This window comes from Cebus imitator, unplaced genomic scaffold (genome assembly GCF_001604975.1).
Source record: "Cebus imitator isolate Cc_AM_T3 unplaced genomic scaffold, Cebus_imitator-1.0 Scaffold52, whole genome shotgun sequence".
Classification (NCBI taxonomy): domain Eukaryota; kingdom Metazoa; phylum Chordata; class Mammalia; order Primates; family Cebidae; genus Cebus; species Cebus imitator.
Window position 1 is genome coordinate 1,457,468 of NW_016107367.1, and position 11,260 is coordinate 1,468,727.

Below are 11,260 nucleotides of genomic sequence, written 5' to 3' on the forward strand. Positions count from 1 at the left end.
AGAGACGGGGTTTCACCATGTTGACCAGGATGGTCTTGATCTCTTGACCTCGTGATCCACCCGCCTCGGCCTCCCAAAGTGCTGGGATTACAGGCTTGAGCCACCGCGCCCGGCTACTTTTTTGTATTTTTAATAGAGATGGGTTTCACCATGTTGGCCTGGCTGGTTGCGAACTCCTGACCTTAGGTGATCCGCCCACCTTGGCCTCCCACAGTGTTGGGATTACAGGCGTGAGCCACTGCACCTGGCCGCCCCACTTCTTTAGAAGGAGAAGTGCCAGTTACCTCCTGTCAGTTCTGGGCTATGATCCATAGTCTCCCTTGAAAGGACAAGTACAGGGCAAATGGTGCCAGTCACTGGGGAAACCTCAGTCCTAGGAAGGGGGCAAGCAGTTCTGGGTCTTCCACTCCCCCAGCCTCCTTGCCCCCTCGTGGCCACAGAGAAGCATATCATTGGTTTGACTGTAAATTCTTGAGCAAAGCTTCACTTTAACATTCATAATTTGTGGAGAAACTTGAGGGCATCAGTGGGCAACTCTTTAATCCACCCACCCCAAATCTATATATTTACCTTAAATTTTTTCCCCACCTTCTGTTAAATGGATCCTCTGATCCTGTTTAAGACCCCTCCCTGGCTTCTAGCTGCCTGCCCGCTTCATAAATACTGTGCGGGCTCGTGCCCCTCACACACAGGTGAGTTCCAGTGTTTGCTTTTAAAATCTCCTCTTCTGACCAGTCCCCCTACAGCAGGGCTCTGTTTTCTGTTCCCTAATTACCAAAATATCTCTTATGTGATGGTGCTGCCACCCAGACTGGAGTGCAGTGGCCCCTCCCAGGTTCAAGTGATCCTCCCACCTCAGCCTCTCAAGGACCTGGGGCTACAGGTGTGTGTCATCATGCCAAGCTAATTTTTTTTTTTAAGTAGCGATGGGGTTTCACCATGTTGGCCAAGATGGAGTGATGTATAAGACAACCCACTTCCTCACCTTCCATTCTGCTTTCCAACTTCACCACATCATGGAGCTTTCTCTTTCCAAGATCAGTGGCAACCTCCATGTTTCCGAATCCCGTGGCCACAGTTCTGACTCCTTTTACTTGACCTGTCTGTCAGCAGCAGGCACTGGACGCTCACTCTCCTGGTTTGAAAATGCTGACTTCTGGCTTCTGTGATAACATGGTCCCCTGATTTTCCTCCTGCCTCGGGGGCCACATATCCACTTCACCCAAATTCTCCACGTGTTGACATTTCATCATATTTGCTCCTTCCCTTTCTTTCTTTCTTTTTTTTTTTTTGAGATGGATTCTTGCTTTGTTGCTCAGGCTAGAGTACAGTGGTGTGATCTCCACTCACTGCAACCTCCACCTCCTGGGTTCAAGCGATTCTCCTGCCTCAGCTTCCCAAGTAGCTGGGATTATAGGTACCTGCCACCACACCCAGCTAATTTTTTTTATTTTTAGTGGAGACGGGTTGTCACCATGTTGGCCAGGCTGGCCTTGAACTCCTGGCCTCAAGCGATCTGCTCACCTCAGCCCCCAAAGTGCTGGGATTACAGGCATGAGCCACCTCAGCCGTCTTTTCTCTTGTTTTGATGAGGACATGGAAGCGCTGTCATGCCCGGGGCAGGTCTACAGACTATCTGTGGGGACCCTGGCAACTACTGGGTCCTCCTGGCCATCGGAGATCCACCACTGGGCCCAGGGTCAGCTTTGGTGGAGCAGATTTAGGGTCTCACTGCGGTACCATATTGACACAGGCGCGGAGCTAGGAGTTGAGAGATTGGGGTCTTGCCAACACTGTTGCTGTGCCACTAATTGGTGTTGAGGGTGTTGGGCTTCGGTGGTCCTGGCTGTCCTCCCTGAGGAAGACACGGGCTGCCTAACATGGCCGTGACATCTCCTCCCACCCTGAGCAACTCACGATGAGATGGAGTCACGCCGGTCTCCAGGCTGGAGAAAGCAGCTCGTGAGAGTTGCTTTCCGAATCCTCAGCTGGGGCAGTGGGGCCGCGGGTGTTGTTATAATGAGTGAATGTAGTCACAGAAGTTTCCTCTGCCTGAGATTTTTGCCCTCCAGAGACTCTGCTGGGCTTTCACCTTTCTGGAATGATAATTCAGGAAGACTCAGCCTCTTGGGTTCTCTGAAAACTTCGCACTCCCTTCCTTTTTTTTTTTTGAGATGCAGTCTCAGTCTGTCACCCAGGCTGGGTTGAAGTGGCGTGACCTCTGCTCCCTGCAACCTCCGCCTCCTGAGTTCCAGTGATTTTCCTGCCTCGGCCTCCTGAGTAGCTGGGACTATAGGCTCCCGCCACCATGCCCGGCTAATTTTTTTTTTTGCATTTTTAGTAGAGACAAGGTTTCGTCGTGTTGGCCAGGCTGGTCTCAAACTCTTAACCTGAAGTGATCTGCCACTTCGGCCTCCCAAAGTGCTTGGATTGATTGCAGGTGTGAGCCACCATGCCCGGCCCCCACTCCCCTACTTGTTGCCAATTAGACTGTACAGATGCTTATCCAGGTGTGAACGTGCTTGCCACACATTCAGACTCTAAGTTGGGGGGGGGGAATAAAGCGAGGTATTACCTGTATGTATTTAATGTTGATATAAAATAAAAGTCTTCTCCTGGCTAAGGTATGGGATGTTTTGTCTCTGAGTTACTGAGCGTGGTCCACATTCTGAAGGCAACTTCTGCTCCTTCTCCTCTGCAAGTTATGTAGTCTCATTCTGGAAGCTTCTCCTTTCTCAGATTCACTGGAAAGCAGGCGTCCTCATTTAGCTGGGAAGTCCCTTCTTGCTGTGTAGCGGGAAGAGCTTTGAGTTAGGGAGGTCCTGGGATGACTGTGGGACCCCCACACTGCCCTTAGCCACCTCGGCCAAGCAGATGAGCCCGTCTGTGCTCCAGTTCCTCTTGCGGGGAGGACAGCTGTTCAGTAAAGGATCAACCTTGTCCAAAGAGCCATCTGGCCTTTTCCCCAGCTTTGCAGTAGCTGAGAGGCCCTTGGATGCCGTGCTTGGTGAGGGTGCCTTTGTTTAGCTGGGCACCTTGGGCCCTGCTGGAGAGTGTATGCTAACAACATGATTTATGCTGGGGGTCTCAAGCCACACGGGATGGCTCCACCTCTGAGGGGCTGGACACTGAGGTCATCACGTACACATGATTAACCAATAAAACCCTGGATGCCAAGGCTTGGGTAAGCGTCCCTGGTTGGCAATACTCCATGAGAGCTGGTGTACACCGTCACGGGGAGGAGCCACATGTCGTAGGGCTCCATGGGGAGAGGACGGCTGGCAGCCCCGAGCAGAGCCGGCTTTCTCCTGGATGGCCCCGCCCTGTGCATCTTGTCCTATTGCTGACCTTCACCGGTCCCTTACTTGTCATTATTGTAGCCGTGTGTCCGACAGCTTTACTCACCTCTGTGAATCCTTAGAGGGAACTCTGGAGCCTGGGGGTGGTCGGAGACTTCGGGAAGGCCCCAGGTGCAGGACAGGCTCCAGGTGGGCCGCATGTCCCTCCTCTGCTCCTCACGCCTGTCTCACGCTGACCTCTTATGGTCTTATTTAATTATCATGTCAATTTCATGTGGCAAGCTTTTTATTCTAGTCTGTTTGAAACTCACAAAAAAGCAATCCTGAAAGAAGAAACCTCCAGGTTTCCCGGCAAAGCATTCGCTAGAGCATCACACAGGCTTTGACAGCACTGGAAACAAGGCGGCCTTCTTACAAGCCATCTGATAGCAACACGTGGCATACGTGATGGTTTGATTTCAGCTCAAGCCCTGGGGTCAGCCCTGGTTTTGTGGGCTGTGCGGGCATGTCGGTCTAAGCATCGACTCCTGTTTGGAAGGAGGAGGTGACCCCGTTCTGAGCCTCAGGTATGGCACTCACTCAGGGTCGCTCCTTGACTGAGGATCCACTGTCAACAGGCACCAAAACACCTAAGAGTTACCTGGAGGGCGGGCTTGCCTGGGTGGCATTAGACACGGAAGCTCCAGGTCAGGGAAGTGCACAGAGAGGAACCCGCAGGGAGAGTCAGCAGGGGGCTTGCCAGCAGGAAGGGACTGTTGTTTTGGAGGCAGAAATGAAGATGGATGAGGTCACCACACCTTAGAAAGGTTTGGGGGGGAATGTCAGCCTTCGGCTTCTCAATGTTAGGCTTTAACGCCAGGATCCGGCCTAACCCTCCCCTTTCCTGGCGCCCCCTCTGATCCACATTCTGCCTTGGGGGTGGTGTGTGTGTGTGCATGTGTGAGTGTGTGAGACGCTTCTGGACGCAGACGCACCTGAGCAGCGCTGTTGGCTGTAAAGTGCCCATGTAGCGTCCCTGGGGCTCCCGGGACCCAGTCCTCCTCATTCCCCTTCCACTGTCCTTTTTCCATCACAGCTGTGCTGCATGTTCACCAACAGTATCTGTTGCTGGCTGCTTTTATTACAGAAATTAAGAAGATAGGTCAAAAAACTCTTGGATTGCCAGGTGTGGTGGCACAGGCCTGTGGTCCCAGCTCTCAGGAGGCTGAGGCAGGAGGATCGCTTGAGCCCAGGAGTCTGAGTCCAGCCTGGGGAGCAAAACCCCATCTCTAAAAACAAAAAAAAAAAGCCCCAAAACATAAACAAAAACCTCTCTTGGATTGACCAGTGATCAATTTGTTACACATTACCCTATAAAAATTCACAAATCCTTATGCCTGGTTCAGCCCCAGCTTATGTTTATTTACCTGTGTATTTCTAAAAACCCTCAAGAGCAACCACCCTAAACCATGACCAGGAAGCCCTGGAAGTAGAAAAACAGGAATTACAGAGATCATGCAGTTTTTATGTGCCCCGCCCCCACCCCCCACCCCCAAGTTCTGTGGAATTTACATCATGCTTTTTACACGCAGCAGAAAGTCTTATGACAGTAGGGGGCACTTGGCTTCCAGTCAGTTTGGGCTCATCTTGGCACCTCTATGCCTAATCTCTAAAAAAAGAGCTGAATTAAGCTTAATGGATTTCAAACTTTTTGACAGTGGAATCCATTTTTTTTCCTTATATAAAACCACAAATGTTAAATAAGAGCTGAATTTTTACAGAGGCTAATATGTTGGTGGTCTCCAAAGTGCTGAAATTTAGCATTTTTGTTTAAAAAATTTTTAAAGTTTTGGCCGGGCATGGTGGCTCACGCCTGTAATCCAAGCACTTTGGAGCACAAGGCGGGCGGATCACCTGGGTTTGGGAGTTCAAGACCAGCCTGACCAACATGGTTTGAAACCCCGTCTTAAAAAAAAAAAATTTTTTTTTAAAGTTTTTAGCTGGACATGGTGGTGCGTGCCTGTAATTGCAGCTTCGGGCGGCTGAGGCAGAATTGCTTGAACCCGGGAGGCAGAGGTTGTAGTGAGCTGAGATCGTGCCACTGCACTCCAGCCTGGGTGACAGAGCTACACTCTATCTCAAAAAAAAAAAAAAAAAAAAAATTAAAGTTTTATAAAATCCAAACTTACATAAAAACAAAAGCCTCAGGCTGGGTGCGGTGGCTCATGCCTGTAATCCCAGAACTTTGGGAGGCTGAGGTGGGAGGATCACCTGAGGTCAGGGGTTCAACACCAGCCTGGCCATGGTGACACCTCGTCTCTACCAAAAATGTAAAATTAGCCAGATGTGGTGGTGTGCACCTGTAATCCCACCTGCTCAGGAGGCTGAAGCAGGGGAATGGCTTGAAACCAGGAGGCGGAGGTTGCTGTGAGCCGAGATTGCGCCACTGCACTCCAGCCTGGGGGACAGAGCAAAACTCTGTCTCCAAACAAACAAACCAAAACAAAACAAAACAATAGCCTCTGAGGAACGGGAGCTGCTGGACTGGAGTCGAGCTTTTCTGGTTCTGAGGGTCAAGTGCACCATCACAACCCACAGCTGTCACAGCTGTCTCTTGACACTGTCTCCATGGGGGCTGCTTCCCCAATGCAATAACAGGGCTGAGCTCTGGGTGGCCCTGGGTGTCTCATGGGGCAACAGTCATGAAGGACAGACCCTGGGGCCCATGACCCTGGGTACCCCCTACCTTGCAGGGACTGGGGTTCTCCCCAGTGTCAAGTGGTGGTGAATGCAGATGCAAGGGCTTCACCTGGAGTTCAGGAGGAGAAGGAAACATATTTTAATGAGGAAGGTGAGCCCCCTTTAAGTGATCAGGCTCAGAGGCACTGGAATGAGACCCCACTCCCCCTCCCGCCTTGGGAAATCATCCGAAGGTTGCTGTGCGGGCTCTAGACTGGCACCGAGAGCCATGCATATATCTAACAATGACACATGCCAGACACCATAACTTGTGGCCTCTAGTTCAACAATGTAGAGCCAATCACGAATCAAGCGTTTCTGTCAACCAATGAGAACGCCTGAAAACAACTTGAGTAACGGCCCCTTTCCTGATCCGTCCTGTTCCCTTTAAATGCCGGAGCCTCTCTCTTTCTCCCCACAGCATTTCCCAGGCTGCAGCTCTCAAACTGGGCCCAAATAAGCTCTCTCCCCATGTTTAATTTTTGAGCCAGGGTCTTGCTCTGTCGCCTGGGCTGGCGCGCAGTGGTGAGATCTCAGCTTACTGCTGTCTCAGTCTCCTGGGCTCAAGTGATCCTCCACCTCAGTCTCCTGAGTAGCTGAGATTACGAACATGACCCACGGCGCCTGGCCTCTCCATAGTCTGTCTCAGTTTCTTCTTTTAGGATGACAATACCATAACTCCACACTGTCCCCCGGGGGGGTTCCTATGGCGTGGCATGGCGCTGCAGGCATGTCCCCTCTGTTCATCACTGCCTGTGACGCTGCCCGTCTAGAAGGCATTTCCACCATGTAACGTGGTGGTGGGGGCTGGGATCCCAGGCCACACTGCTTGGGTTGAAACCTGGCTCCACTCAGTATTCGTGTGACCTTGGGCAAGTGACTTCGCCTTTGTGTGCCTCAGTTTCCTTATTTGTGAATGAGGATAAGAGTGGTAAATTATTTGGTGGGTTGTGAGAACTAAGTAAATTAACCCAGGGGCATGAGGCATCCACCACGGCCCTGGCATGAAGGTGGTGGTAAGAAATACGAGTTCTCCTTGTCATTACTGCCGATGGGTGACGCCAGCCCTTAGGGAAGGAGACATAAAGCCAGTGCAGTGTTGCCTTTATGCTTCCTGCCACCCCAAAATAGCAGCAGCGTGCAGCTGGGCTGAAACGGCAGCACGCCTCTACTTGGTGCGTCCTCTCAAGAGCTCTTGAGCTGTAGGGAGTTACTCAGCACCAGGTTTCCTCCAGCTTCAAGAGGGGGCTAAGGAAGGCAGTGGGCAAACATCTAGGCTGCGCAAACAGCGATCTGAGTAGTGGCGCAGGATGTGACGTCTTCTGGCCGGTGTGCCTGCTTTTAGGTGCAAGTGGGGCGTGTGTGATTCTTCAAAATAGCCAGCAAGGTTACCAGACCCTTGGACCAAAGACCACACTCTGCCTGGGTCTCAGCCTCATCCACGTGCCCCAGCTGCAGAGAGTGGCAGCATCTGCATCTGTCGTGTGAAGGGAGCACAGACACCACTGGGTAGAGAAGGAAGCCCAGGGACACAGCTTGCCCTCCCACGCCAGCCGGCGTGCTGACCACACGCAGCCACGGAGAGGTGAGGTTACAGCCACAGCACGAGGAGATCAGTCCTTCACCCCGTTTCCACGGGCTTCTCACAAGAGTGTCAGTGAGAATGGTGATCTCTCTGTGGAGGAGCAGGCAGGTGAACTAGGATTCCGAATTCACACTCTCAGCAATTCCTTATTTTCAAGACTTTCATTTCTATAAACTGTATTGATTCACCTTTTCCTACTCAAAAAAGCCTCAAAACCAAAACCAAACCAAGGGGTGGTTTATAAAAAGTCACTCTGCCTTTTCCACTAAATAAGTAAAAAATCAGCAGATAGACTTAGCTTTGAACAGCTGTGGCTAGCAACAGGCCCAGCCAGCGCTCCAAGGCGGGCTGGTCAGAGATCAGCGGCCGTCAGCTTCTCTGTGTGTGGGCGGCCCTGACCTAACAGGAACCTGGTAATATCAGAGCCAGCTTGCCCAACGCCATGGCTAAATTTAGTTTCATGATGAGCAATAAAATTCACATGTTCTTTATTTAGTCCATATGATACACTGTGTTTTAGAGTTTTTGAAAATTAGATAAAAGAGCATATTAAATGGCAAGTGTTTGAAGTTCCTCTTCATAAACAATGTCAAAACAAAAAGTTTTGAATTACAAAATGTTAAAAAATATGTAGGTACTTAAACATTTCACTAAAGCATAAAGTTACAGATATTTTCTAAAGAAAAATAATTGTGCCACTTACCTATATTTGCTGTTTCTATGAACTTTTTTTATTCTGTACATAGGACATTTTGTACAAAATATGAAGTCTACATTTTTATTACTTATTACCATAGAACAAAGATACAATGTATGTACAATATTAAAAGGAAGTCATACTAAAGCCACACTAAAAAGACACTTGGAATAGTGACATTTCTGATGTACAGATACATTTTGGAAAGAGTGAAGATGCCAAACGCAGAACTTTATGAAGAAAAACAGTCACCGGTTTATTTTCGATGCAGTACTTTGAAGTCAGTTTGGTACAGAATAAACAGTCTCTATACAATGATACGTAAGCGGAACGATGAGCACAGGAGTCCGAGTACTAGTGAGGGAAACTTTAGGAGGCCAAAATGTGAAGTAATACTCTTGCCAAAGAAAATTAGTTTCTCTCAAAACTTTGATTTTTCTTTTTGGTGAGTGTTTGTCTTCAATAAAGAGCAGAAATAAAACCTAGACAAAAAGATGTTCTTACACATTGAGCTTTACACAGTCACCCAAACATTGATATTTTGCTTTTTCCCTAGGGCAAAAAGAGAGTCTTCCCAGAAACCTCTCTCACAAACATACTGAACATCCAAAATCAAGGATATTTGAGAATCTATCAGCTAAAGACGGAAGTTCAAACAATGGTATATCAAAATACATAAGACGCTGCTTTATACAATAAAAAAGCACCCTTTTTCCCTCAAAAGGAGAAGGCATCTAAACTTTTTTATTTTTTAAATTATAGATTTCATAATGGTAAAATGGAGAGATACTTGTCAAGTTTCTCAGGAAGTGTTCATCTCACAAAGCGGACTTGTCCACTTTTAGCGGGGGCAATCTTTGCATTTCATACCTGCGCTTGCTCTTGACACGAGAAGTCCCCTCCCCCCAGGTGATTTTCCTCCAAGACACGAGGACAGAAGCATTGCCAGTGGCTTTAAAGACAGCAGTGGGCAGTAGCACTGCAGCAGTGTCTGCTGCTCACCATCCTTTAAAGGATACCCGAGACCTCGATGAAAAAACAGATCCTAAAAGAAGCCACGTTTTGTCTTTTATGCGTCAAGACACTTAACATTAAGTTATATAATCTTATGCCAGAGATAAAAGAAACTAGAATCACGTGTTTAGAATAGCAGTACACATCTCAAGTAGCTTTCAAGCAGGATAAGTAAGTCAAAATACTGGCCACCCTGAGAGAAAGAAAGAGTAGACGAAGCGCTAAGCTGAAAGATTTTTCTCCTTGTGCTGTTCCATCTAAAACGAAAGCTCAGTACATGCAAGGAAGCCTGTGGAATACATAGCAGCATTTGAAGACCGAAGAGAACTCAGACACTGTGTGTTCCTGACAAGGTGTTGATAACGTGTGCTCTTCTCAACAGAAAGAGCCCCATGGAGCCCCATCCTCGCGGGCGCCCCCTCCCAGCGCTCAGGACCGCATCGCAGCCTTAAGTGACGGCCGCGGCAGTGCCGGCGGGCAACGCGGCTTGCTTCCTTTCCGCTCAAAGGCAGCTGCAGCCTGCATTACGCTAAGAACTGGCTTCACTCAAAATGATTTTGTTCTAACTTTCCATAAAATGTGGAATTCTTAGAGACTAGAATTTTATCAGTTCAAGAGCCTGTTTGAAGGGCAACAATGTTTAAGTTGAATGGAAACGAAATCTGCAAATAAAAATGTGAACATGTAATTTTTAAACTCCAATTTCTGTCGAGATAGGCAGAGCAAGCTCTTTTAAGATGAATTTCAGAGCAATCTCTTTTAAAATAAATTTCTTCTACAAGCTTACTCCTGGAATCCTGGAGCAGCACAGACTTGGAAATATGGCTTTAGATACACACAAGAGAAGGAGACATGGTCTTCATGTCACTCATCAGAGTAAAGAGATCCCTTAGAAAAGACCAGCGCCTGAGGATTGTCATTTTCCCAGTATGTCGTGTGAGAACTCGAAAGCAAAGAGCCATGTCACTGAGACTGAAAAACGAACGCACGAGAGCTGCTGGCGTAGCAATCATGTGGAAACCATTCCAAAGGCTGTAAAGTCTTAAAAAATAGGCTACACTTGTTAAAGCGTTCCTTTGATTTGAAAAACATTGATGTTATCACAGAACCTCCTATGTTAAAAGATCCTAAGTTCCATTTGGGAGAACGTGAGGATGACGGGCAGGGTGCTTTCCTATCGCTCTGACTTTGTGAAATAGTCTGACTTGGACTGCGCTGGGGTGGTGACGACACTGTGGGACACTGTCGTCAACCCGCGGCTCTGCCAGCGGGTTCTGGGAAGTCACCATTGTTTGAACTCCTAATCTCGCGCTGAGGCGGACGCACGTTATTGCCTACAGAACGGGGTCCAAGAAAGCTTTGACTTTGAGTGTAACTGATTGGTATGGCACAGAAAGTATGTATTTTCTACAGAATCCAGAAAAGAACCGGTGGGCCCAGCCCCGATGCGGCCCCCAGAGGCTAGCGGCCGTCCTGGGAGGCCTGCTCGTCGGCCCTGCAGTGAGCTTCCAAGGCTTTCTTGGTGTGGGGTTCCTGAGGCAGCTCGGACTTGCGGCGTGCAAGGGGACGGTCCTTCTTCGGATCTTTCTGTGCCTGGAATTAGAAATGCAGTGGTGTTGGCTCCAAACTAAGCTATCTGAAAAGCGAGCTCACGTCTGAGTTGGAAGTCAAAGGACAACTGCGAGGCACATGTGCCTCACCCCTGACTACCGGCACCCTGGCCACAGGGAAGGGCATATGTCTTATCATGGAAATTCACCAAAAATGTCTTGCTACTAAAAATCAGGACTCGTGTGAGGGCCTGTGTGTTCAATACCGGCACGCTGGTCTTCTGAAATGTGCTGTGCTTTTATAAAGGACTCAGTACCTCTAATCTGCAGAATTCATGCAGTTTAGTAAATCTCATAAACAGGCCGGGCGCGGTGGCTCAAGCCTGTAATCCCAGCA

The 11,260-nt window shown here is 48.9% G+C and overlaps 2 protein-coding genes across 7 annotated transcripts in view; both read right to left on the reverse strand.

Annotated features, from left to right (window-relative positions):
* LOC108304046 overlaps positions 1–9,838 on the reverse strand; it is an 18,572-nt gene extending 8,734 nt beyond the window's left edge. The window contains exons 1-3 of the mRNA XM_037738357.1: positions 9,750–9,838; positions 9,122–9,217; positions 7,410–7,692 (exon numbers count right to left, since the gene is read on the reverse strand). Coding sequence (XP_037594285.1) covers positions 7,410–7,692; positions 9,122–9,217; positions 9,750–9,838 — 468 coding nt within the window. The remainder of the gene's footprint in view (positions 1–7,409; positions 7,693–9,121; positions 9,218–9,749) is intronic.
* Positions 8,074–11,260, reverse strand: part of PPP2R5C (protein phosphatase 2 regulatory subunit B'gamma) — a 170,570-nt gene continuing 167,383 nt past the window's right edge. For 3 of the 6 annotated variants that reach the window (XM_017528093.2, XM_017528098.2, XM_017528094.2), the window contains one exon: positions 8,311–10,906. In XM_017528093.2, coding sequence (XP_017383582.1) covers positions 10,775–10,906 — 132 coding nt within the window. In that variant the 3' untranslated portion in view covers positions 8,311–10,774. Of the gene's footprint in view, positions 10,907–11,260 lie in introns of all 6 variants that reach the window. The other 3 variants (XM_017528091.2, XM_037738303.1, XM_017528096.2) reach the window with 2 other exon arrangements.